Below are 26,984 nucleotides of genomic sequence, written 5' to 3' on the forward strand. Positions count from 1 at the left end.
CTCAGCAATTGCTGTTAAATGGGCTAGCAATTTTTCCCCACAGGATAAATGCCTCTGAATAGCGCAGTGCTGTTAGTACAATCCCCTCAAAATAAGTGACTAACTTTCAAAGACGGATCCTTTTTTCTCAAAATGGCCTACTTGGTTTTTGTATGCCTTAAAAAGCATATCTGAGACTCATGTTAGCGAATGTTTCTAACGATGAATAGAAAATTATACCTGAAAAGTTTTTAAAGCAGATAAATCAACTGATAGGAGCTCAGGTCTGCCGATGGCCTTCCAGCCTCATATTGGGTGTCGGCTGAGTTTTTGTTGTTTCCTTAAATCTCGGGAGATTTTATCGGTGGAAACAGGAGCAAAGCGATGTTCTCCAGTTTCTCCCACTCGCAAACCAATGAGCCCCAGCGCCTGCCTCCCTTGTTGTGAGGAGATAGCTTAGCTTAGCAACGGATCAGCATTGTGGGAAATCGAAGTTCCAGAACTCTGTAACAGCCGTTGCTGTTGCTCCGGGCCGCTAGTTACACAGCTTCGCTAGCATGGCACAGAGCATCTCTTCCCGGTTTCAGTCGTGGTGGACGTGCTGCGGATCTAAGGAAAAGAGGAAAGAAAAGGGGGGAAGTCAGCCCAGTGCGTGCTCTGTGACAGAAACAGCTCGATGAACAGCGGTGGCGGTGGCTGGCGGTGGGGTTGCTGGGACGGTCTCCCAGTCCTGGTGAAGGGACACTGGAGTCTCAGAGGTGGGGAGAGGCGGTCTTAAGGGGGTGGGGAGAGGTTGAGGAAAAGAGGATAATAGAGTACGCATAACAGGAAAGGGGAGGGCTCGGAGAGCAAGGAAGGGGGAGGGGCATGTGGGGCAAGGGATGGTGGAAAATGAACAAAAACAAGGTATGTATTAAAGAACGCCACAATGGAGACGGGCGTGGTGGCGCACGCCTTTAATCCCAGCACTCGGGAGGCAGAGGCAGGCGGATTTCTGAGTTCGAGGACAGCCTGGTCTACAAAGTGAGTTCCAGGACAGCCAGAGCTATACAGAGAAACCCTGTCTCGAAAAATCAAAAAAAGAACGCCATTACTTTGTATGCATGATTAAAAATAAATTAAGGAGAGTGAGAACAAAAACTAAGGAGGAGAAGCTGGGTGTGGTGACCCATTCCTATAGAAAGATTCCCCGGGCTACAGAGAAAGACCCTATCTAAAAAATCAAAATGACAACAAATAATGGGTAAGGTTCCTCAGATGTCTAACAAGCTTCTCGGGGTGATTAGCGAGGTTTTAAAACATTAGCTGGGACCATTAACAGCAAGAAATGCAGCTCTCGTGTTCCCAAGCTCCTCAGAAACAGCATTTTAACTCTTTACCATTTACTGTCTTGTAATGTGCTCACTCCTTCTCCACCCCTTTCACATACACCCCCAAACGGCCCCACCGTCCTTACCACGAGGTCTTCATAGAATTGGCAGCATACCTCCCAACCCACAAGCTGAACACACTTTTTTTCTTTGTACGTCAGCTGGTCTCTTACATTTTATTATAGCAACATGAAACTGACTGGGGCATAAAATACATTAAGAATGCTTATATGTACTGGGCAGTGGTGGTGAAGGCCTTTAATCCAGGCACTTGGGAGGAAGAGGCAGGCAGATTTCTAAGTTCGAGGCCAGCCTGGTCTACAGAGTGAGTTCCAGGACAGTCAGGGCTACACAGAGAAAGCTTGTCTAGAAAATCAAAGAAAAACAAAAAAAATGCAAAGAATGTTTATATGTGTAGCATAAACAATCGTGTTGCGGGTTATCCATAAGAGAAGACTGCTCAGAAGTGGGTTTAAGCCAATAGTCTTTTAGTGAGCCTACAACCTACACTGAGTGTTTGGGATCCCAGTGTAGCTCCAAGCCCTTCTTAGGGTAGCCTTTAAGCACAAAAACAACCCATGTCCCAGGCTGACATACATCAGTTAGCAAGGACAGTTAGCCAGAACCAGAACTACAGAAGCCAAAAAGCAAGGTCAGTACATTTAGTGACTTTCCCAGAATTATGGCCTTTGATGGATGAGGCCTTTGTTTTGGTTTTGGCAAGTGGTGCAGAGTTTTACAGCCTGAATGGTACTTTTATCATGGAGTCAGTTGTGCCAAAGTCTAGGGGGCTATAAGGTCTAGTCCACTGCTTCAACTGGAAAACAAATGAGAGTTACAAAAGCAAAACTATGGACATGGACAATTAATAGGTATTCATTGGTGACTAGAAATAAGCAAACGGAAACTATCTCATAACACCAGAGTTCTGGAGTATATGTAGACCATGAGAATTCACAGCAAATATTACTAGAATTATAAACTGGTACAAACTCATAAATCCAGCCTGACATTCAGATAGAGTTGAAAGCCCAGAGACTTCTCCTCAGGTCCAACGTTTATACCCAAGCACAAAGCTATTCATGTAAGGCAATTCACAGATGCAATCTCTTCCTAGGAGGCAAATCTATTATGGGATATGTAGCTATAGGGTTCAATAAAACTACATCAATAACACATGTTTAACATGAATGCATTTGAAAAAGTAAGTGAAAAATACGTTGAAGAGTTTATGAGAATTTAAACAGAAATACAATAAGAGACTTTGTAAAATTATTAGCAAACACATAATGTCTAGTGAATCTACTGAAAAAAAAAACAACTCAACAATTCAAGAAAATAATTCCCTGGGAAGGGAAAGAGAAAGCATAAGGGAGGAGTGTAGAGAGCTGAGCAGGGACACTGAGAACAGGCCAAACACAACACCTCGTCTGCGTGCAGCCATATTGCTCTCAGAGGTTTTGCCACAAAACTACTTTGTGTGCAAGTTCTGGTACTATTAAAAATTGGGCTATGTACTGGCTCGTTTAGTGTCAACTTGGCACAGCTGGAGTTATCACAGAGACAGGAGTTTCAGTTGGGGAAATGCCTCCATGAGATCCAGGTGTAAGGCATTTTCTCAATTAGTGATCAAAGGGGGAGGGCCCCTTGTGGGTGGGACCATCTCTGACCTGGTAGTCTTGGGTTCTATAAGAGAGCAGGCTGAGCAAGCCAGTGGAAGCAAGTCAGTAGAGAACATCCCGCTGGGCATGGTGGCACGCGCCTTTAATCCCAGCACACGGGAGGCAGAGGCAGGCGGATTTCTGAGTTCTAGGCCAGCCTGGTCTACAAGGTGAGTCCAGGACAGCCAGGGCTACACAGAGAAACCCTGTTTTGAAACCAAAACAAAGAACATCCCTCCATGGCCTCTGCATCAGCTCCTGCTCCCTGACCTGCTTGAGTCCCAGTCCTGACTTCCTTGGTGATGAACAGCAGAATGGAAGTGTAAACTGAATAAACCCTTTCCTCCCCAACTGCTTCTTGGTCATGTTTGTGAATGAATAGAAGCCCTGACTAAGACAGACTACCCCATTTTAATTAATATATTAGTTGACATATTTTGATGTTTTTACAGCACACACAGCTCTGCATTGTTACATCATATGAATTGATCAATGGTCCCAAGACAATTAATATACCCACTAGATTGTGTGTGTGTGTGTGTGTGTGTGTGTGTGTGTGTGACCATCTGGATTGTTTTTTCTTTGAGACAGGATCTCATTATCTAGCCTTGCCTGGCGTGAAATTTGCTATATATAGGCCTCAGACTTTTGAGGAACTTCCTGCAAGCTGTGATTACAGGTATGTGTCACAACACTTGGCGAAAAGTACATGCTTGCTTTTTTGGGCACATAGAAACTAAAGCTCTCTCCATCTCTCCCACTAGGTTTAGGTCATGTTCTAATCATTTGCTACGAGCCCTGTCTGTCTTGTGTCCTGTTGTGTTGTGTTCTGTTTTTGTATTGTGTTATGTTGTGGTCCTGGGATCAAACCAAGGTCCTTGCACAAGCTGGGAAAGTGTTCTGTGTCCGAGCTGTATCCACAGCAAACACAAGCATCTTTGGAGTTCTGCGGCTTGCAGACAGGATCTTGCAAGTACTCGATCATAGCTATATTCCTTGAAATTTCAAACTAGACACTTCAATAATTCAGAAATCGCTATGGAAAGTAAAAAATTAGGTGTGCACTTGTTTCCTGTAGCTCCTTAACAAATCTTTTTGAGTTAGTAACTTAAACCTACAGAAATGTATTGTCTGGCAGCTTTGCAGGCTACGTGTGTGCACATGAGCACGCTTTGCGCACAAACATGCAAATGTACATAACACGGCTAATTCCTTTTTAGTGTTCCTAATTGAAACTCAGAAAGCATGAACAGGTCCTCCAGGATCACACCCTGAGGACCTGCCTAGACTAGCCGAGGATCATGTTTCTTACCTGAGCAAAAGGATCCCACACAGGTGACAGTCTATGGAGCTCCAGCGATGAGCCATGCTCTGGGGCAAGCTTCCAGTTTGCTTCTTAGAACTCAACATATGTAAGATGTACCCTAGAGAGGGCCAGGGAGATGGCTCTGTTAGTACAGTGCTTGCCACACAAGCATGAGGTCACGAGTTCAAGTCTCCATCACCCACATCAAAAGCCAGGTGCTGAATAGCCTGCCTAGAACCCCGGTGCTGCTGGTAGAAGGAGGCTCCATTGGGCTTGCCGGCCGGTGGCCAGTCTAGAAATCTGCGAGCTCTCCTCTCAATGAGACTGTGTGTCATAGAGAGGAGTGTCCAACTTGGTCATTCCATGCCTGCGGCTACCCACTTTCCAGCATACCAGGTCCACCCACCCTTCGGGGTGTGGCAGTGGCGATGGCGGTGGCTGGTAGGCTGCACAGTGTGGGCAAGGGCCAGAGGATGGTGATTGCACAGGGATTTCCCCCGGGGCGCAAAGCTGGCGCTATTCCACTCTTCAAGAGTGTCGCCTCTGCCTTTAAGCTACGGATTTGGAGCAAGTACACCCAAGATTCACTGCCGAGTTTGGCTACGTGCATCTGCCATCTGAAGACAGGAAAAAGCGTAGCCTGGACCAAAAGCATAATCCTGTCCCCGACTTTGCAGGGAACTTAGTAAGAATGGACTTACCAATTAGTTTTTTTTTTTTAAAAAACAATAGTTTTTTTTTTCTTTTCTATAGTTAGTAAATTTTGTAATTGATCAAAACACAAAATTAAAGTGGAGAGAGAGGAAGATACCCAACATCGACCCCTGACCTCAACACACATAAGTACACCTCCTTGTGCGCATGTGCCCCCTCCACCCGTGCACACACCGAAATGCACGTAAGAAGAAATACGTGACTAGAGAAAGGATAGGAAAGGGGCACTGCCATTCATGCTCGCTCATTAAAAACAAAAGCTGCTTTCTGAGGTGTTAGCTTCGCTTCAAGTCTGTGAATGTCAAATTGACCGCTAGGCGGCAGCAACGGGCCACAGTATGACAGACAACACTGCCCAAACCGAGAACAGAGAGGAAGCTTTGGGAAGCTTTGGCACATCCTGCCGTGGTCATTCAATAAATAATAAACCTTCATTTCAGAGACTGAGGTGTCCATGAGAGCTTATGTACAGGTCTCTCAGTAAGCTACTGGGCCACCAGAGTTGACGGCACCCACTAGTAGTCAGCATCCTGAAACACGAATGGCCTTTTCTTAGAGTTTCCCTCCACGATGTTCTGTTTCCTGTTCATTGAGGTTGAGCTGTGAATGATCACAGGCTGGAACTCAGGATGTGCAGAGGGATCAACTAGTTTCCAAGAGAATGTCTAACAGGCTTAGAGGTGCTAGAGCAATCCAAGCTAACTATTGGCTCCTGAGAACCCTGGGATGGGGCGTTCCCAGATTAGGACCCAAATCTAGTTCTATGTGAAACCAAGGCGTCTATGCAGCCATAACTACTCCAGAACTCGTACTCATGTTAGCGCTGGTGGAAAGCCCATGGGAGAGTTTGATTAAGAACAAGATCCTTAGTTCTAGCATCCTCTGTGGGACCCATCAAAGCAAAGTGAACCGAGTTTAGAACCACTGTAGAAATTAAGTGATTTCTGTCGTGTTTAGTTTTAGCTGGAAATAAATGGTATCTTTAAGTTGAGTAATTGAGAAATTGATAGGTTATTAATAAATCTCTGGAAAAAAATTTAAGGGCCAGAGCAATTGGGGAGGTGACCTTAGAATGAAGGTGAAGGAAAATATTATTCCATATTTTTCAGTAAATCAATTTTTTCCTTTTGACTTTATTTTTTAGATATTTTCTTTATTTAAATTTCAAATGTTATCCCCTTTCCTGGTTTCCCCTCCAAAAACCCCCTATCCTCCCCTCTCCCCCTGCTCACCAAATCACCCACTCCCGCTTCCTGGCCCTGGCATTCCCTTACACTGGGGCATAGAGCCTTCACAGGACCAAGGGCCTGTCCTCCCATTGATGACTGACTAGGCCATCCTCTGCTACATAAGCAGCTAGAGCCATGAGTCCCACCATGTGTACTCTTTGGTTGGTGGTTTAGTCCCAGGGAGCTCTGGGGGTTCTGGTTAGTTCATATTGTTGTTCCTCCTATGGGGTTGCAGACCCCTTCAGCTCCTTGGGTACTTTCTCTAGCTCTTCCATTTGGGACCCTGTGCTCAGTTCAATTTTGGTCAATTTTTATAACGATAGCTCAAATATTAAAATGTTTATACTATTCAGTTGCCTCTTGTTTTCTCTTCTGAAAGAACTGCATATGGAGTGTGGTCCTGCACACAGTGAGACTGCCCACCAGCAGGCATTTTCTGCCAATCCCCTCTGCTCTCTGTAACTGCACGCGGATGTTGGCTGCTGAGCAGTGGGGCGGATGCCTCACAGCGAGTAGAAGCCCAGAGCTGTACGGCTTGCCCCGTTCTCGTGGAATGTCATGAAGGGGCTTCTCTAGGACACTGTCTGGGAGACCATTTCCCCTGAAGAAAAAGTGAGGTGAGCTATATCACTGTGCCTGGAAGGGAAGGAGGAAGATGAGGTAGCTTCCGGTTGGCAGCCATCTTACTAGCTGAAAGCAGGACAGTAGGTAACCCCGCGAACTCTGGCCATGCGGAGGTTTCTGCAAGCTTTGCAACATGGGATCACACAACATAAACAGTCTTAGTTTAAGGCATGGTGTTCCTGGTAGGGAAACAGCTTTCTACCTGTCGTAAAGGACTTACGGCAGGTAAGTCTGAACTGTGAGCTTCAGGGATTATGTAGGGTAATTAATATACCCATCTGCCACTGGGCCAGCACTGTGTCTTCCTCAGCACCTTTCACATCCTCATCTTGTTCCCATTGAATTAAGGAATTTCCTTTACAGGAGCTTAAATCAAACAGGAGATGGAAATCACTAACTTTCGGTGGTAGCTAGAATCCCAAGTATTTTGACAGTGCCTGAAAGTTCCCAGGGTTTATCTGACTGAAGGCATCACACGATTCAAATAGTAGTGTAGCATGTAGTTGCCCCTCTAACCCCCTGCCTTTACCTCTGTGATTCCCCTTCCCTATGCCTAAGCATAGGGGAATTACAAGTGGGATAGTTCCTAAGACGATCCAGCCAAGCATCTTCCTTACCCTTTGCCTCCCACTACTGAGGGAGATAAAATCCACGCCTGAATGGCCTCCCTCTTTCCACCGAGTGTTTGATTTGCTGTTTGTTGAGTACATCTGTTTGAATTTGGCAAGAAAAAAAATTCCCAAGAAGTGCCAAAATGAGGTCTTGGTAGAGCATCTTAAGCTCAGTTAAACAAAACAAAACAAAACAAATCCCCAAAATGTCATGAAAACAAAACAACAACAACAACAACAAAAAAAATAGAGCAAAAGATCAGTTTGCACGGTAGGCTATCCCTTGATTAAAACTCTTAGGTATTCAAGGTTGGTGGTACAGCAGTGAACACCGATATTCCCAGCACCTGGGAGGCTGAGGCAGGAATATTGGAAGTTGAAGGTTAGAGATCCTGTCTTCAGACAACCGGCATTAGACTAGCACTGGCTGATACACATTCATTTACTACTGTTGTTTAAACTCTGCATCATCTTTGGAATACACAGTAATAAACAGCTTTTGGCTACATGTTTAAAAGAGTTTGTGAGGGTCGTTTGGGGTGTACAGTCGCTAACACAACAGTTCCATCACGGTGACATGAATCTGCTACCTGTATCTCTTGAAGAGACTGGAAGCCAAGTCTCTAATAACTCAGTGCTTCAGTGCACCTACGTCTCCAGCCACCCTCTACCAACATGAACAGCAGGATGTCCACTTGCTCTCATGGCGTTCCCTGGAAAAGTACATCTTGAGTCTTTGGATACCTTGGTACTCACCCAAAGGAAAACTCATTAGCAGGCCTCCTGCAGGGCTAGGCTTCTAGGATGCTTGGCTTCCTTCTTGTGTAGGCACTGAGCTCTCTCCTCTGTGTTGGGGATTGGTTTTAATGCTTTGTCTAAATTCGGCCCCCCAAATAGGGAATCTGTGTGTCCAAATGCTGAAGGTCCTTGTCCCCCAATTGGTTTTTGTTGATCAATAAAGAGCCAACGGCCAATGGCTAGGCAGGATAAAAGAGGAGGGACTTCTAGATTCCCAGGGGAAGAAGGAGGAAGAAAGAGCCGCCCCTGGAAGGGCTGCCCAGGAGGGCCTTAGGCAGCAAAAATAAGGGGCTGCCCCGAAGGAGCCAGGGAAGCAAAGATAAAATATGGATGTGGAAGGTGGTAAGCCAGTAATACCAGAGGGCAGGGTTTGCTGCCTGCAGGGAGTTTTAGAAGAGTCCAACCATAGACCTAGTCAAGGAATATCAAAATTAAGCTGGTGTGTGTGTGTGTGTGTGTGTGTGTGTGTTTGTGTGCCTGTGTGTGTGTGTTTGTGTGCCTGTGTGTGTGTGTGTTTGTGTGCCTGTGTGTGTGTGTGTGTTTGTGTGTGTGTGTGTGTGCCTTTCATTCACGAATCCAGAGGGCTCTGGTGGGTGGCTGGAAGAGCAACCTGGTTTTAACTAAGTCACTGCTACACCTCTGCATTTGTGAAGTAGCCCAGCATCTCCTTTGCAGAGTTTGTAAGTTTTCTCTCTCTCTCTTTTTTTTTCTTCAAGGCAGATTCTCCTATGTGCTGTTTTGACTTCCTACTTCACTGAGTCATACAGGTGCAGCCTCTAGTCAACTATCCTACCTGCAAGTTCTCACAAAGCCTTCTTACAGAGACACTGAATGTTGGATTTAGGTCCAACCTTAATGGAAAAACTAGATGCATGAAAATAAAATAATTTCTAATAATGTCACACTCTGGCATTCGGGTAGACATGAACTTGAGGTTAACTCTAGTCTATGCAGTCTTCTTTCTTTTTAGAGAGTTCTACACACACGTACACACACACACACACACACACACACACCCCAAAACACAAGAGAGCATTCACCATTCACCTTCTTTTTTAGTTTTACCCCACAGTCTTGAGTCTCTACTGCTACGCGTAGCCTCATATTAGTTATCTAGAGATAACTACAAGTTAATTTTGCATCACTTGTAAGTACATTTAAAGTCAACAGTCTAAAAAGAATAAAGTACACATAAATTATTCAATATACCAGATGATGTTGTAGTGTGGAACTTCTATCTCATGCTTAGACGTTACCTGAGCCGCCAACAAACAGCAGTAAAGCTAATACCTGTTGACTGTTCACCATTTGTCAGTGATTAAGTCAAGTGTCTCATATGTTAGATTTCTGCTCAGAATGCTATGAGGTATGTGTTATTTAACCTTCTTTTTATGGACAAAGAAAATGAGGCTTGTAGAAATCAGGTAATGCCTCAAAATTACAGTATTTTTTAAATTGATGTCACAGTTCAGACATTGAATTCTTAAGCACTGCTCAGTATTTTCTGTATAAGAAAATGAATCCTCTCCATTTGCAGATGAGGGAAAAAATATAAAGAAGACATTTCCCAAAGTCTCAAACCCAGTGAACCTGGAATGTTAACCCTGGTCCGATTGGGTGTAAATCTAAATTCCTTTTATGGCATCTGTCAGTTTAATTCAACAAGGACCTAAATGATGAGAGATGAGGGCAAGGGCACTATTGGCTCTTTGAAGATACAGCAGATCACAAAAGGAGGAGGTGGAACCTTGGAGAGGGCATGGCCTGTTTGTCCACGAGCTATGGATATCTCAGCCTGGCGTGCCCAGCTCCAACTGTATAGGACTCCTCACTGTGTGACTGTGAAAATGTGCACATGGATAAGCAGGATAGGAAGGGCTGCACACTTCTCTCCTTGGATGTGGGGTCTTGGGATTCTCACCAGGAACTTTGCGCATCGATAGAAGGAATTTGTCTTAGGGCTCAGAACACTGCTCTATTCACAGCTCCTTTCACCCCTCCCCCAATTCCATTTTATTCCTCCTCTTCTCCTTCCTTTTGCTTAGCTATTTTATAAACATTTCCACAATCCACTCATAGGTCCCATGTGCTTCAGGGAGCTTCTCATTCCTTCTTGAGACTACCTCTGGGGTTATGCTGTGTCTTAGTCTCATCTTTAAAATAAACTACAAGATTACTTAGCATGCAGGGGTTAATGAATAAATTAGATAATAGATTAATGAGCCCGTAAGCACTACATACAATTATTTGAAGGAAAATTCATTAAAGTCATAAAGAAAACAAATCAGCTTGACAGAGGTCATTCCCAACAAATTACTTCAGAGTTAAGAAAGTCATCGCTCCCCTTTACACACTACAGACATTTGGACCTATCTCTGGCTTTTAAGGATTTCCCTGACATAAAATCTTCTATGCCATTTTCCCACAAAGTATTGAAATGTCTCAGAAATCCCTAGAAACGAATGCCCAAATGGATATTTCTAAAACCGGTTCTCAACTGTGGTGACGAACCCACCACCAACAAACTATTCCTTGTCAGACTGTGCAATGACTGGTTTTCCTCTCATTCATTCATTCACTCACTCACTCATTCATTCATTCATTCATTCACTTTCATCCATTCAGTTTACAACTCTACCTAACCTGAAATCCTAAGGTAGAACAGGCTAGCCTCAAACTTTGGGTCCTTCTTCTGCCTTTGCCTCACTAGGCATTGTGGGTATATGTCAGTATGCCAGGCACACTTCTAATTAGAAAAACAAATTTAACCACAGCTTAGGCAGAGTTGAGCCATCTCTGTTTGAACTTGAAGTTTTTCTATTTTGAAATAATCCAGAACAGACTGCGGGACTTGTTCGTAAGCTTACACCTCAGGTCTTAACTTGCCTCCAGCTTTCTCTTGTTAGGTAATAGCTGGTCCCATTTTCAATGAAAATGGTGGGCATCACTCACAACAAGCTGGGCGATGACTTCAGTCCTTGGGTAAGGTGTCTACTTAAGAGGGACTCTCCCAAAAGCCAACTAGGCAACAAAGCAAAGGGTAAGAGCTCCTTGGTAAATGAGATCGCAATGAAAGGATTGTGTGGTTTAGCAAGGGAAAGCGAGGTAGACCAGAAAGATGTGATTGGTCTGCTTCTTTGTCTAGTTAGGACTTTATTGAAGGTTAAGGTTGATCAGGGTGTCCCAACGTCTGGACTGGAAGAATCCACCCGCTAGGATCTGGGGACATGGTCCAGCCAGTAAATTATTTGTCTTGCAACTTTGACTGGAGTATGGAGTTTGTATTCCCAGAACCCATAGAAATGCTTAATGGGCAAGATGGCCTCCAGCATGCAGGAGGTTGAGACAGGAGATCCCTGGAGCAAGCTAACTAGCTAGCCCAAATGAGAACTCTCTGGAGTTCAGCAAGATGCACTTACCCCACGCTGTCCCCGGGAGGGTTTTGGGGCTGTAGGTAAAGTCTTGAAAAACTGCCCCCGGCGGCGGGGAAGCACAGACTGAGATGTGGGACTTCCAGAGCTGGCTTGGGAAGTCCCCGGGCCTGTAAGGAGGCTGGGTCTGCCTGGTTCTCAGGCTCTGGGACATCCAGGTGCCACTGGATGCTGTGTAGGGGCCACAGGTTGGATCTAGCCCCGGGGGTGTGGGAGGAGGGATGGGGAGCCCCGGCTGTCCTGTGGGTGAGATCCTTGGCTTGACGGTGGTAGTCTTGGGCTTGGTGGCTGGGGAGCACAGCCTTCTATGGGAGATTAGTCTGTGGCTCTATAGGTAAAGACCTTTTCCATGGCTCCCCAGGGCAGAACCTCATGAAAAGAGGCAGTCCATGGTTTTAAGGCATTCATTGTCATGGCGGAGAGTGGATGAGTAAAACCATACCCCACTTCTCAGGGTGGGCCTGAGGTTAAATACCTTTTGCAGGGAGGAGTGTCTGGGAAGGAAAGCTTATTGGCTAAGCCCTCCAGGTCTTTAGGTACCTCATTAAAATGGAGATCTGTTTTGAGGCTACAGGTCATGTCCTCTATAAGTGGAGGTGCTTGGGGCATTGCCCTTATGTGACTGATGGCCACAAATCTATGGGGGTGACAGGGGCCCGGTGCCCAAGAACAGGCGAAGCACCTATCCATCCCTTCAGGGTTTCTGGGGCTTCAAGTCTTAGCTCAACCTACCTTTCACAGTCCCACATCTCCCTACAGTGGGGTTCTCTACCCACTCTTTCATTGTAACCTGATGTGTTGTATAAACACGCTCAGCCCATCTAACACACTCAAAGGTGGATCTTTGAGACATAAGTCTTTTCTATTTTTCTCAGAGCCAGCTGCCAACAGATTTCCTTCCACTTAATTTCTATCTCAAGGAGCTGAAAGCATTGGACACAAGAGTGGGGTGTTAGTCTAGGGAGGTGACTATCCTAGATCTGCTATGCTGGTAGTGCGAAACACAAGAAGCTTCTGGGTAGAGCAACCAGAGCAGGAATAGCTGACTCATACTGACTGCAGAATTCCTGTTCTCATAAGGCCCAGAAAGCAGCGAGCCCTGAGTGAGACACAAGGAAACAAATGGAATGATTGGTGCTGAGGGGTTGTGCACTTTATAAAATTATGTGGAAGGCCGTGTGTCCCTCCCTCTCTGTCACAATCTTCATTGTCCTTGCAAACTGTCTTATATTTCAGGTTATATTAGATAGGAGGAGTTGGCCCCTGGGGAATTTCTACTTAATATTCTGAGATATCTCCGGCTTCTGGCATCTGTAATCAGCCAGAAATGTCAGGGCTGGGGTCAATGAAAGCAGTCATGATGATGTCTGTGATCTTCAATCTAAACGTGTCCTTGCTGTCTTCTGTATTTCCAGTCATCAGTTCCTGTGCAGGTAACCGCGACTTCAGTCCTCCCTCCCCCCACTGCAGGGCTGTATGCTGTCCTGTTACTTGTAACTGGTTCTGTCCTTTTAGTGACAAATAGTTTAAAATTATCCTGAATTGAGGGATGGAAAATTTTCCTCTTTGTATCAAGAGAAAATTCATCTCAAGTGTTTTGTGTGGGTGCCTGTGTCCATGATTCAGAAAGCAAAGGAGCTGCTCTCGTTTTCTTAGCTTGGAACCTCTGCCAAGACAAAGGTTTGTCAATATAAATAGGTTGAGGCAGAAGTGAAGAAGTTCAGGTGGAGTACTGACTGTCCCCACCCCTGCTCACCACCCACAGTAGCACCGAAGACCAAGGTACTTCAGAGAGTAACATCTGAATAGGGCTTGCACCTCTACAGTGAAGATGTGGCCTACTTCTGCTAACATTCTGGGATTCTACTCAGTATTTTATTGAGGCCAGCCACAAGGAAAAGGTTGTGCCAGGAAGCGTCTGTGAACCCCAAAAGACCATCAAGGTGCCAGCCGATGCAATGGCACTAGGGTCTGTATTTACAAGTTTGAGCTTGGGCCACACCATCATCTCTAATGCAGCAGAACAGGGGTTGGGGAGGTAATAGCTCAGAGCTCCCAGTAGGACAAGGCTTTATAGGAAATGGCAAGCAAAGGGGAGTGGTGGGGGGTGGAGGTGGGGGTTTAGCCAGGCAAGTATCTAGTTGTATGACTATTGTAAGCTGATAGATGGGTGTTCTGAAACAAAACCCTGAACAATCACAAATGGTCTGAAAGTACATCTGAAACAGACTGATCTTTGATGGACTGTTTCTAGGAAGTAGCTAAGGAGTTACTCTGGGGTATGGGCCAAGGACAAGCCATGGGGTCCTTCCTGGTACTTGGGTACAGCTTGGGTTCAACTATAGGTCAACTGTCTTTTAAGATGGAGGCTGGTCCCAAGATGGAGTAGGTTTGGCCTCTTAAAACATTGCAAAGAGACTTAAAGCAAGAACACATAATGAACTTGCCTCACAGGATGCATTCTTCTTCCAAGGCCATGTCTCTCTGACCTTTGGGTTTCTGGACCAGCTTCCTTCCTAGCTGCTCAGGTGTGTTCACATGGGTTTTCTGTTTGTTTGCTTGCTTTTTTTTTTTTTTCTGCAAGAAGCAGCTTCCAGGCTCAGTCTCTGAAATAACTGTTAAGCCTCAGTAACCAGAAGCCATTTTCAACATGTCCTAGCCAGACACATGGGAGCATTTACCACCTACCCATACTACATCCTCTCACGAGCAAATATGTGTGTGTATGTGTGCACACATGCCAGTGATTGTGTGTATGTGTTTAAAGAGAGATAAAACCAGAAGAAAAACCATCTTGGGTTTATTTTTCTCCACTGTATTTGACCTTCTCAAATTGAAATTCCCATCAAACAGCAGTCAGTTGAAAACCAGACAAATGAAGACTTTTATTCAAAGCACATGTGATATCCTTGTCTTGCTTTGAAAGAAAAAAAAATCCTCACTATTCTCTTGAGTTGGGTGTGCGTGCAAAGGCAGATGTGCTGAAGCTGCCAAGCATGCTATCCACGGCAGCCCTGGGAGCTGGCATTAGTGCTTAGCAGAGGATTAACCTCCCACATCAGGGCAGAGCTGGGGCTCTTCCACTGCCCTGCCCCTGGCATGCCTCATGCCCACAAGGCCTGGCATAGCTGCGGAAGGGAAGCAAGGATGGGTTTCAGCTTGCAACTGGTTGCCTACAGCTTACGTTCTCAGCGTTAGACTGGGAGAATGTGAGAAACCAAGGCAGAAAGCCCACCCTCAAGGTTTGGTGATTAATAAGGTGGATCAAAACTCAGCAATGTTTTCCCATGATGCTGGGTGACTAAGCACTTCTGTGCCCTACAGTGATTACAGTCCCATGGCTCTTTCTTCTGAGAACTCAACCATCCACTAATTTCCATTTCCATGTGTATGCGATGGCTTTCCTCCCTGGTAACCTTAGAGCTATGGTTATTATCATTTCCGTTTTTACTTCACAAGTGCCCCTACACGTGTCTCACTGACACTTCTCAAGAAGCCACAAGTGGAAACAGTTGGCTTCTCTTTGTGTTTCCCAAGTATACAGTGTGTCCCCTTGAGCACTGGCCACCTCTGGAGCTGATACGGTAGCTAGTTCTTCTGACGTCAGAGGCTCTACTCGATCCTTGCTGTCCTTGTGGGACGGGGTGATCAGCATCCTGGATGAGCTAATGAGCAATGAAAAGGAACAGTGTTCTAAGAAACAGGATTAATGACCCCATGCTAACCCTGCTCAGAATTCACAGTCTAAGCAAGGCCGCTTGAGAATAGTGGCAATCAGCGAGTTTCCATATACCTGGGCCTCTCTGAGTCACTGAAAACTCTGCATTCTCGAACCTTCCTGCTGCTGGAGAATCTGATGAGTGATCAACTCATGTATGGATCAGAGTTTATCTATTTCTTTATTTCTGATTTTCAGTAGAAACTGATATTCAGAGGACATTTGATATCCAAACTTTTGGGAAATTCGAAATTTTGGAGGCTTCTAGGACCTCATAGCTAAGCCATGCAAGGACATTTCTCTATCATCTCAAACACTTAAAAAAAGTCCAAGCAATAAATCAGAATAATAATCCATATGACTGGAATCAAGTTACCACCAACATTTGCTCCTGGTTAGGAATGGAACAGTGTACTAGGAGTTTCCTCACCACAAATCCTTGAGCACTGTAGCTACTGTCTCTCCCGCTTGCAGGCATGCTAGGTGAAGTCACCTAACTGGGACTATAGGCCCTGAGACAAGCACACTGTGCCCCAAACCCTTATTCTTAGAGCACATTTCTCAGAGTCTTCCCAACTTGCCCAGCAGTCTGGACTGTGTAGGTTCTTTTCATGACAGACCTTCCTTAAGTGCTGGGATTAAAGGTATGGGTCACTATGCCCATCTTTAATGTATTGTTTTTGTTTGTTTGTTTGTTTGTTTTTCGAGACAGGGTTTCTCTGTGTAGCCCTGGCTGTCCTGGAACTCACTCTGTAGACCAGGCTGACCTCGAACTCAGAAATCCACCTGCCTCTGCCTCCCAAGTGCTAGGATTAAAGGCATGCGCCACTTTAATGTATTGTTAAATTTGGTTTATATTAAAGCCTAAGTAAAATATTAAGGCCTAGATGGATTGTTAAGGCCTAGTAACAGTTATCTGGTTAGCCTGCCACTATAAGGAAACTCTTTCACATGTTTCTGCTGCTATTAGGAAATTTTCTAATGCCAAGATTGATTACATACTCTGTTATGTTCCATGCCCTTGGAAGCCAATCACAATAAAGGTCAATAGAACTATTTTGTATAGTTACCCACAATAATCTTGGACCTGAACCAACCACCCAGAAACACTTCCTGCACCTGTGTATAAGCTTTTATGGTATAAACTGCCTCTGGGATAAACTCCAAAATAAGAGAGACACCTGCACCAATATAAGAAACTATTTGGAATAAGATTTCCATTTTGAGTAGTGGTCTAGTAAAGTTTCAGTCCCCAAGGAGATCTTGGGTACTGGCATCATATTTGGCAGAAAGAGACATATAAGTGGGTAACTGACATGGTAGGTAAGTTCAGACATGAATGTTAGACAAGGCATGTCACCTGTCACAGTTGAATACCCCAATCAATGGGAGCAGGATAAATGTACAACAAAGACATGTTCCTAATGAAATCCTTTATCCCTAAATCCTGGTTGGCAAAATAACGTGACACAGATGTTTGTGGATTTGGGGCTTAAAAACCTTGTAGGATTTTAACGCAGGGTCATGGTTCAATTCCTGAATCTGAACCATTGCCCTGGTTGACCAGTCCTGGGGCATATGTTCAATAAACCACCCCTGTCTGACTGAGACCGGTGTTTGAGTGGTTTGTGGAGCAGTTCCTGCACTCCAATGGTCTATAAGCCTTTTATTAGAGACTTTTGCATCTACCTCCATCAGGGAAATAGTCTATAGTGTTTCTGTTGTTTTATCCTTATCTGACTTTGGTATCAGGGTAACAGCCTTGACAGAATGAGTCTGGTGTGTTCCTTCTGATTATATGGAATTATTTGAAAAGTACCATTGTTAGTGCTTTTTTTAAAGGAGTTATGGAATTCAACAGGGATCCTACTGTCCTGAGGTTTCCTTTTCGGAAGACTGTTATATTAATATTTTTGTTCATTATAGAACAGTTGTTTATATCTACTTAATACAAATATTAAATGTTATATGAGTCTCTGAATTTATTCATTTCTCCTAGACTTTCCAGCTCTTTGAATATAGGATGGTCAAGTATTTTTTCCCATGATTACCTCATGTCTGTTCTTCTGTCTTTCTTTTATTTCATTAATTTGGTCTTCTCTCTCATTTGGCTAGTTTGGCTAAGGACTATTTGATCTTTATCTTTTCAAAGATGCAAAGTTTTATTTGTGTCTTTGTCTCCATTGTCCCTTGAGTTTCTAGTTCACTGATTTGTCCAGTTCCTCTAGGTTTAGCTTATACTTGCTTCCTAATGCTTGCAGTGAGTCATTCGCCTATTCATTCAAGATCTGTCTTTGTCTCGTGAACAATCACAGTTTTAAACTTACTTCTTAGCCTCACCTCCCAGGATGGCACCTGGCACTGCCCTGTAAGACACTGAGTGTGACAACTGTGACTCTTCTGCACACCTGCACCATCAAGCGGAGTCACTCCCTGCCGCACAGTGTCCTCCTCTGTACTCAGGCCTGAGGTGATGGACGGTCACCTATCTTTAGATGAGGCATCTGCCCCGTCCAGAGCCAGGGTTTAGCCGTGTGCTGCCCATTCCTTTGCTGTGTGTTCTGCTGTTTTCCCCTACTTTGGCTTTCTTCTTACATCCTTTGTGCTAGCCCATGCTCCCAGCCTCTCCCTGTTTGGAAAGCATCACCTTCCATCCTTTGCCATTTGACTTTTTCTCATTCATTGCTTTGCATGGAGGAAGCTTGTAACCTGATGCCTTACCCTGGAGACTCCAAGCTGTGCATTATAAGTGTGCCTTTCCATATAGCATTTGTATTTATTCTTTGAGAATTTCACACACGCATACAGTACATTTTCATCATAGCCATCTGTCTTTTCCTTCCCTTCAACTCTTTCTGGATTCCAAGTCTCCCCCGCCCCCCAGCATAATAATATTTTTTAATTGCGTACTTCCCAACTTTCAGCTTTTGACATTTTTTTTTTTTTTTCAGCTAGTCGATTCTGGGGAGAGATGGATCGGTAACATTAAAACCTTATTTAGCATCACCTGGCAGATTAACATGAGAATAGTTTACTTTTCAGACTAAGATGTTATGAGGTCTTGCAAAACTCGTCTTAAGGAGTTTATCAACTGAGAAACTTTCCCTTTGTGCCAGCCCCACCCGTGTTGGCTCTCTGCTGCCTTGGAGCCAGCTCCACCCTTGTTAGTTCTCTTGCCTCTGTTCAGAAGAAAACAAGCTTTTGTTGCTGAGCTGGGGCTTGGTCTTTGACAGTTGAGACTCTGAATGTCTGTGTCCATACCTGCCTATCTCTTCTCCTCTGTACCTACAACATGAGCTGGGGTTCTCCACCATTGCTGCCAAAACAACGGTGCTTGCATACGAGCCTGGTCCACTGGCAATGCTTTTACCTGCTGGGTTTACTTTGGCCAATGCACTAGAATCACTGATTATAATTACCACTTCTAAATTAGATTAAATATGTGTGAAATGGGACTTATAGTGCCTACTGCGTTATGTTGAGAGACCTGTGGCCATGTTTTCCCTGTTTCAGAGGAAAGGTTTTGTTGATGTGTAAGTAGCTGAACAACAAACTCTGGCAAATATCTTCCGGGTTGGTAAGAGCCCTTATTCTATATTTCAGGACTGAAGAGTTTTGTCTAGAGACAGAAAGCCTGCCTCACTGTGTCACCCCGCAGAAGTGAAATTTTGTCACTGTATGGAGAGTTTGTTGGGGGCAGTAGTGTGCCAATGTGACAGCTAGCCACTGTCACATAAATACCTTGGGCACTCTCCTCTCAAAGGCAAAAGCAGACCCAGAAGGGTCCAGTGCTGCTGGAAAGCAGTGGCTTGAAATGATGGAACAGCTAGCTGCTTGCCCAAGTAATTTCCTTTAGGAATGCAAGATCCTCTGTGTATAGCAGGATTCTGATTCCCTCTTGGTGCTTCTGGATACCAATGTGTGTGAGCAGTAAGCAATTCTGTGGGTAGATAATGTGATCCTGAGCCAGATGACAGGTGTCCTGAGAGCGAGGACAAGTTATAGTTAATTTCCCATCTCCATCGCCTTCACCGGTTTTATACATTTTCTTGCATCTACTACATACATACAAACATATATTCCCAGTGATGGAGAATTCAGGGACTTGAGCCAACCGCTCCTAACTATAATGAAGAATGCAGTGTGTGTGACAAATAACACAACATACGTACATGATATATAATTGTATGTGTGTGTTGCTAAGAATGGAGACCAGATCAAGGCATGTGCTCTACTATGGAGTCATACTCCAACCCTCATTTATATTGAACCACATTTTCTACAAGCTATATCGAGTGTAAATGGAGTGCAAATACAAATGCCTAACCACATATCTAAAGCCAGCTGCCTGAAAGAACAGTTTGCACATAGAAGCAATGCAATGCACTCCGTATCAATTGGACGGAGCTGAAATTAACATGACCTGTTTTTATATTCTCTAAAATAAAATGGGTATGAGTGTTTTCTGGCCCTTCACGGTAGACTTGATTATCCAATGTTTGTTAGATTCTTATTCTTGTCTAATCATAATGTTTATAGTATTTCTTTTCACCACTTGACTTGCAGGAGGGTGGAGCTTCTTGGGTTGGGAAAATTCTAAGGCTATGAATCATGTTGCTGAAGGCAAGCTGAACTTCCAAGTCACGCTATTTATTGAAGGCGGAGGATGCTGGTACTCATAGAAGAGTGAACCGTGTATCAGTCAGAAAACGTTCCTGTTTGCAGACCACACACCCAGGAGAGCCAGGATGGGCACCGCTGGAAAAGTAAGGGAAACGTTTCGGCTTGTTCGGTCTCTTAAGCTAATAATGGGGGTTGCTTCTGAGAGCTCTGAATCCAGGAGAGAAACTAAATACTCGAGGCTATTTCTTGAGGAGGGCAAGGCTGTTAAGTAGGCACATGTTGGGGAGATGTGGGTAAATTGCATCAGAATACCAATAGCAGCAGGATTCAATTGAAAACCACATGCTGAACGTTCTCCCAGAAAGCAGGGAAGGGAAGTAGAGAACTGTGATTTCTATGGGCATTTTTCATAACTTAATTTCCAGCTAGCCAGTCATTTGCTTTGGATAGCAAACTGTTTCCATAAGGAGACGTCAATAGAGTCAGTGGTATCTTTCCAATTCCTTTCTAGAGTCTAAAGGGTCCAGGATCTCCTGTGCAGCTGTTGGGGGGATAGTGCCCGACTGTTGAGGATGGAAAATGTTAATTCAGGAATGCAAAGTCAACAACAAAGAAACCACACGTTCCGAGTTTCTGAGGACATGTTTTATATCACAGTACAATTGCAAACACTCTTGGAAAATAGGACCATGTTGTGAATAAAATGTGTTTATTCCTTCAGAAGATGACAGGGACAGTAACTGGAACTCGGAAAACAAGGCTAGCTTCCCCCCCCCCCCCTTGCAGATTGGGTTGATGGGATTCCTGCTTTAAATGCGTGTGTAACCACTTGAGATGTTGGGTACTGTCTTTGGCATTACTTTTAAACAACTGCATTTAGTCTACCTTAAAATTTTAGGAATCTAAAGATGATGTTTGAAATCTGGGAAGCATGAGAGAGGAGGTCTGAACGCTAGAACCTGAAATAACTTTCCCCGCAATTGAAGAGAAACAGGATGGAAACATCTTAGTTTGAGTCAGAAATCCAGTAAAGACCGATAATCAAGAAAATTAACTTTGCACTGTGCAAGTCAGTAACATTGCCCATAGAAATAAACGAAAGAGAGTTGGAATGAATCAACACTTTCAACTCCACACAACCCTTTCTGTGGCCTCTGTCATGTGGATGCCCAGCCACTGTAGAACATTTCCAGTAAAGGGGAATTCAGGGACTCCAGACAGTGCTCCTAACTATGATCAGGAATCAGCACACAGGACAAATGGCACAACAGATTTAGAATGTTGACTTGGCGATGTTATACAGTGGGGTAGTTCAAGGTGGGTGATGTGGTCCCCAAACTGTCCTGCTGTCTCCATGCATCTCAGGAAGAAAGGTTCTCTTAATATCAGGACTCCTTCTATTAATTTTCTGCTATTTCATTGAAAAATAAAAGATGATTATAATAGTTTGCTAAAGATATCATTAACAAAGTACCAAGACTGTGCGGCATAAAGAACAAGGATTTATTTGCTCATCCATCTGGAAGCTGGGATCCTGAGAAGAGTGTGGACAAGACTGGTTCCTTTAGGAGCCTCTTCCTTTGCTTAAGAGAGTGCTCTGCTTGTGTTTCTACATGGTCTTCCCTTCCCTTAACCTCATTCTGGAAAGAGCCTACAGGACTGGTCTAACTTCAGTGACCACATTGTAACTCGACTGCAACGTGAAAGACCCTGTCCGCAAACGTTTGCCTTCAGATTCTGAGGTAGTGAGCATTAGAGCTCCAACACACAAATGTAAAGATGACTTTGGGCTAGTACAGTGTTCATTCTAGAGAATCTGGATAAACAATATATGGAGGAAATCAAGCATGTTCTCGTGTTCTCAAATTAGCGCTGACTTTGTTTTTGCCTGGTTTGTTTCCTTATACATTCCCCAGCCGTAGTCTATGTGCTCTTCCCATATAACACACAAATATCTTTGACCTAATTTCCCATCTTTTTAAAAAGACTTGTTTTATTTATGTTAAGTACACACTGTTGCTGTCATCAGACATTCTAGAAGAAGGCATCAGATCCCATTGCAGATGGTTGTGAGCCACCCTGTGGTTGCTGGGAATTGAACTCAGGACCTCGGAAAGAGCAGTCAATGCTCTTAACCACTGAGCTATTCAGTATCTTATACTGATTTGTAGGTTTAGGTCAGTTTCCTCTGTTCTTTTTTTTTTTTTTTTTNGNTTTTTCGAGACAGGGTTTCTCTGTGTAGCCCTGGCTGTCCTGGAACTCACTCTGTAGACCAGGCTGGCCTCGAACTCAGAAATCCGCCTGCCTCTGCCTCCCGAGTGCTGGGATTAAAGGCATGTGCCACCACGCCTGGCCTCTGTTCTTGTTTACATATTTCCCTCATAGTCCTGAGATGACCTCTGAAGCATACTGTTGTTGGTAGTTTTTTTTTTTCCTATTCTTTGTTCTCCCTGAGGCTGATTTTTAAACTGGAACTGTGGGATAAAAGTGTCAATACACACTTATGTGTCTTAATGTACTGAGTAAATCAACTTCCAAAGAGGTGAACCTGAGTAGGCTTGCCCGTTTTACCGCTTAGACAAAATCGGGCATTCTTGTTCAGTAAAAAAGTCATTATTAACTTGATAAACAGAGACCTACAGCTTGTTATTTTTGCTCTCTTAAAAATGTTCTTAAGACCAAGAAGAAATATACCACAATATATTAATTTTTTTTTTTTGGCTTAAGTCCTCCATGTGCATCTCCTGGGATAGAGGAGCAGTTAGGTGGGCAGACCAGTGACTGGAGACCTTGATCCTTTTATACATTTGAGTAAGCTTTCTGTGTGCCAGACAGGAAGCAACTTTTACCATTTTATGTTAAGAATCCTCTCAGAGCATCTCTGTGTTCTTCTGAGAAAGCCTGCTGTCCGTCAGCATCCAACACATGGAGATCATCATGCACGCTGTATTCTCAGGATGCAGGAGCTTGCGAAAGGAGGATTGTTAAGTTTGGGGCCAGCCTGAAGCCTGAGTTACACAGCAGGATGAGAGGGCAGGTTAATGGCCTCTGAGGAGCGATTGTTTCCTCTATAGCATTTTTTTCCTACTATTGTTAAACATAAAAGTTACTCTGTGTTCACTGTCACTGTCCCTAGCAACTTTCTCACATGTAGTCTCTTGAGAAAGGCACCGAGGCGTCTGAAGGGGCGCGCGTGAGTTGGCCAAGAAGTTGAGGAATAGTGTGTTGTGAATCAGGACACAATGAGTATTTTACATTTTGTTTTATCTTTATCCCCATGCTCTCTCTCTCTCTCCTTCCCCACCATGCATGTGTATGTATATACACATGCATGCATATGTGTGTGCATGTGTGTGTGTGTGTGCATGTGTATTTGCCATGCATGTGCATTTTTGAGTGACTATAGGTGCCTGTGTTCCACTGTGTGGAAGTCAGAAACCAACTTATAGACTCCCCTCTCCCTCTCCCTCTCCCTCTCCCTCTCCCTCTCCCTCTCCCTCTCCCTCTCCCTCTCCCTCTCTCACACACATTAGAATTTGATAATCTTACTGGAACCAGTAAGCAGCAGAGCCTGGCGGCCAATTGCTGGGTAGATACTGACTGTCTGTACAAGGTAAGCAGCTCTGACTTGGGCTAGGTTTAAATGATGGTGAGGAGATGCAAAGGCACAGGTGACACTCCTGCAGTACAGTCACAGTCCTCAGGCTTCACCACGGTAACAGCTCATGTCTTCCCGTGGGTCATCTCATTGCTTCACCATTGCTACGTGGCTGCAGATGTAATTAAAGACCAGATTAAATTCTCACAGAGAGATTAGCTGTGTTTCCAGGGTTACAGACTTGTCCTTTGTTAACAAGAAGATGACAGGTGTCCTCTTCTATTGCATTTGAAATCATACCAATAGAAGAGTTTATTAAAGACCGTGTGGATCCCAGCCCTGACCACATGCGCTGTGTGGTCTTGGGTCTGTCATTCCATGTCTCTGGGCTGATTTCTCAGACCATTTCATCAGACAAAGGTTCACACAAGATGATCTGTAGGGCTTTAAGTTCTGTAACAGAAGGCAAGCATTCTTAGAAAATCAGAATGTTAGACATGATTCTCTGAGAATATTATTATGACTTAGTAGGTTTGCATGCATGATTTGCTACAATAACCATGTTTGGGTTCTTAGGTTATTAAGTGCAAAGCAGCTGTCCTATGGGGAATGAACCAGCCCTTCTCCATTGAGGAAATTGAGGTGGCCCCACCAAAGGCTAAGGAAGTCCGTGTTAAGGTAAGAAGGGGCTTGGAACACAGAAACATGGAAACAGGTGTCATTTACACAGAGAAAGCCATTGTTGGGAAGCTGACCTCCTTTTAAATATCTATGGATTAATTGATTTAATGCATGGGGGTGTTTGTCTGGACATATGTCTGTATACCACATTTGTGGTCAGTGCTAGAGGAGGCCAGAAGAGGGCACTGGATCCCCTGGAACTGGAGTTGCAGGGATGCAGTTGTGAGCTACTCTGTGGGTGCTAGGAACCAATCCTGGGTCCTGCTGAGCCATCTCTCCAGCCCAGAGGTTGGCTTCTTAAAAATAGGTTTCCCAGCTAATTACCCACTGATCATGTCTGCTGTTAGGGAAATGATCATGCTGGCTGTAAAATGCACCAACTACAACACTAATCTAGCTTATTAAAGAGAATATTTGTTGAATTCTTACTGTTTGATAGAAAATGATCAATAGTCATGACCAAGAATTGTCTTAAAATCTTCTGGGAGTCGCAAGGTATTGAGATGTGTATGTGTGTATGTATGTATGTGGGTAGGTAGGAAGTATGTGGCACAGGGAACAGAACTTTGGGCATCATGCATGCCAGGCAAATACTTTCCCAAGAAAATGTCTTTCTAGCCATGCTTTCCCTTCTTGCTTAGAGACAGGGCCTTACTAAGTCACAGTGGATGACCTTGAACTCACTTTGTAGCCTGTGTAGGCCATGAACTTGGTGATCCTCTTGCCCGTGTTTCCCCAAAAGATGTGACTGCAAGCCTGTGCTACCAGGGCCACCTAGATGATTCTCACTAGGAACTCATTTGTGCCTGAGAAGTAATAGCTTCCTGTAGTGCCCCGCCCCCGCCCTTCGGACAGCCCTTCATCTTTGGTCTAGACGCCCATGTTTAGCGGGCCTTTATGCTAATCTCTTTTGACCTCTTCCCTGTAGAAGGGCATCAAGATCCAAGCAGGAATGGAGGGAGCAATACCCTAAGTCCCCGAAGCCAGGGAACGTGGACAGAGGTTTGCTTTAGGCTCAGGCTGACAGTTTGCTGGCCGTCCAATGTTGTTGCTGTTTGTTTGTTTGTTTGTTTGTTTTAAACACAGATTTTGGCCACAGGAATCTGTCGCACAGATGACCATGTAATAAAAGGCTCGATGGTGTCTAAGTTTCCAGTGATTGTGGGACATGAAGCAGTTGGGGTTGTGGAGAGTGTTGGAGAAGGGGTCACTACAGTGAGACCAGGTATGGAGGCCTTGATTATACTGTTAAAGGAAAACAGTCCATGATCCACTAGGGGTCAGTAGAGAGACGCAACTTAAGGAAACTGTAGGCGTGCCGACTGTACCTGGTAAAGTCAGCTCGCCAAATCTCAGTCTCTAATACTGCTTTGTGGTACTTACAACTCTTAGAATATTTTAAAGACTTTTTTTTTTGTGTGTATAATATAGGTTCAGTTCACACCTGTTTCATCTATTAATTATTTAACTAGTTAATTAATTAATGTAACTATTTGTGGTCCTCAAAGTAACGTTCCAAGGCTGACCTGAAACTCACTCCACAGCCCAGGCTGGCCTGGCAATCTTCCTGTATCAATCTTGTACTGGGATTACAGGCATGAGCCACCAAACCCTCTTACTTCATACTTTAACTTTTAAATGAAGGACATCCTATGTCGTGCTACTTCCCTTCTAGGTGACAAGGTCATCCCCCTCTTTCTGCCACAGTGTAGAGAATGCAACGCCTGCCTGAACCCAGAGGGCAATCTCTGCGTTAGGAGCGAGTAAGTGGCGGGTTCTTTCACCCTGCCGTTCCCCATGGTAGTTTCTGGATTGACTTAAGGAAATGTGCACATTTGATGTATCAGTCTGACAGGCCGAGGAGTACTGGCTGATGGCACTACCAGATTCACCTGCAAGGGCAAACCGGTCCAGCACTTCATGAACACCAGCACCTTCACCGAGTACACGGTGCTGGACGAATCCTCCGTCGCGAAGATCGATGGTGTGGCGCCTCCTGAGAAAGCCTGCCTGATAGGCTGTGGATTTTCCACGGGTTATGGGGCTGCTGTTAAAACTGCCAAGGTAAGAATTGGGGCCAGCTAGTGTAGCTTCTGCCTTCCTGCCTGACGGCCTTTCAGAAGGGGATTTCCACAGAACCCTAAAGCATTTTGAAAGAGGTGGGATCAAAGTCGAAATTTGGAGCTTCAGCTGCTAGATTTACCTTTTTGCCCCTGCCACATCTCTTTCTGCCTAAGTCACTAAAGTTTACCTTCCCCGAATCTCTCTTTTCCCACCAAATGCGTCTTGGTGATGCTATGTCAGCTTGCTGGAGAGTCTATAGCGAAGTGCCTCAGACTGGGTGGTTTAAACAACACAGAGTCCTGGAGGTCAGAAGTCTAAAATCCGAGCGCTGGCACGATTGGTTCCTACCGGCTGCCGGAGGAGGACCTGTTTCAGGCCTCTCTTCCTGCCGTGTACATGGATGTTAATAGCCCAGTCATTTTCCTTACTATGTCTTTATATCTGTTGGCAACCCTTTTAGGCTCCACCCCACAGTTACCTGGCAACAGTCGGCTATACCTGGCTCACTATAAAAGGGGCTACTTCTCTCTCTCTCTCTCTCTCTCTCTCTCTCTCTCTCTCTCTCTCTCTCTCTCTC

General features: G+C 44.5%; 1 protein-coding gene across 1 annotated transcript in view; it reads left to right on the forward strand.

The window, feature by feature from the left end:
- The first annotated feature begins 20,189 nt into the window (after window positions 1-20,189).
- The window catches only part of Adh7 (alcohol dehydrogenase 7 (class IV), mu or sigma polypeptide), a 14,814-nt gene continuing 8,019 nt past the window's right edge, over window positions 20,190-26,984 (forward strand). Inside the window, exons 1-5 of the mRNA XM_021196240.2 lie at window positions 20,190-20,207; window positions 24,239-24,340; window positions 25,430-25,568; window positions 26,019-26,106; window positions 26,191-26,407. Of these exons, the coding sequence (XP_021051899.1) occupies window positions 20,190-20,207; window positions 24,239-24,340; window positions 25,430-25,568; window positions 26,019-26,106; window positions 26,191-26,407 (564 nt within the window). The remainder of the gene's footprint in view (window positions 20,208-24,238; window positions 24,341-25,429; window positions 25,569-26,018; window positions 26,107-26,190; window positions 26,408-26,984) is intronic.

The sequence above is a fragment of the Mus pahari genome, chromosome 4, assembly GCF_900095145.1.
Source record: "Mus pahari chromosome 4, PAHARI_EIJ_v1.1, whole genome shotgun sequence".
Lineage (NCBI taxonomy): Eukaryota > Metazoa > Chordata > Mammalia > Rodentia > Muridae > Mus > Mus pahari.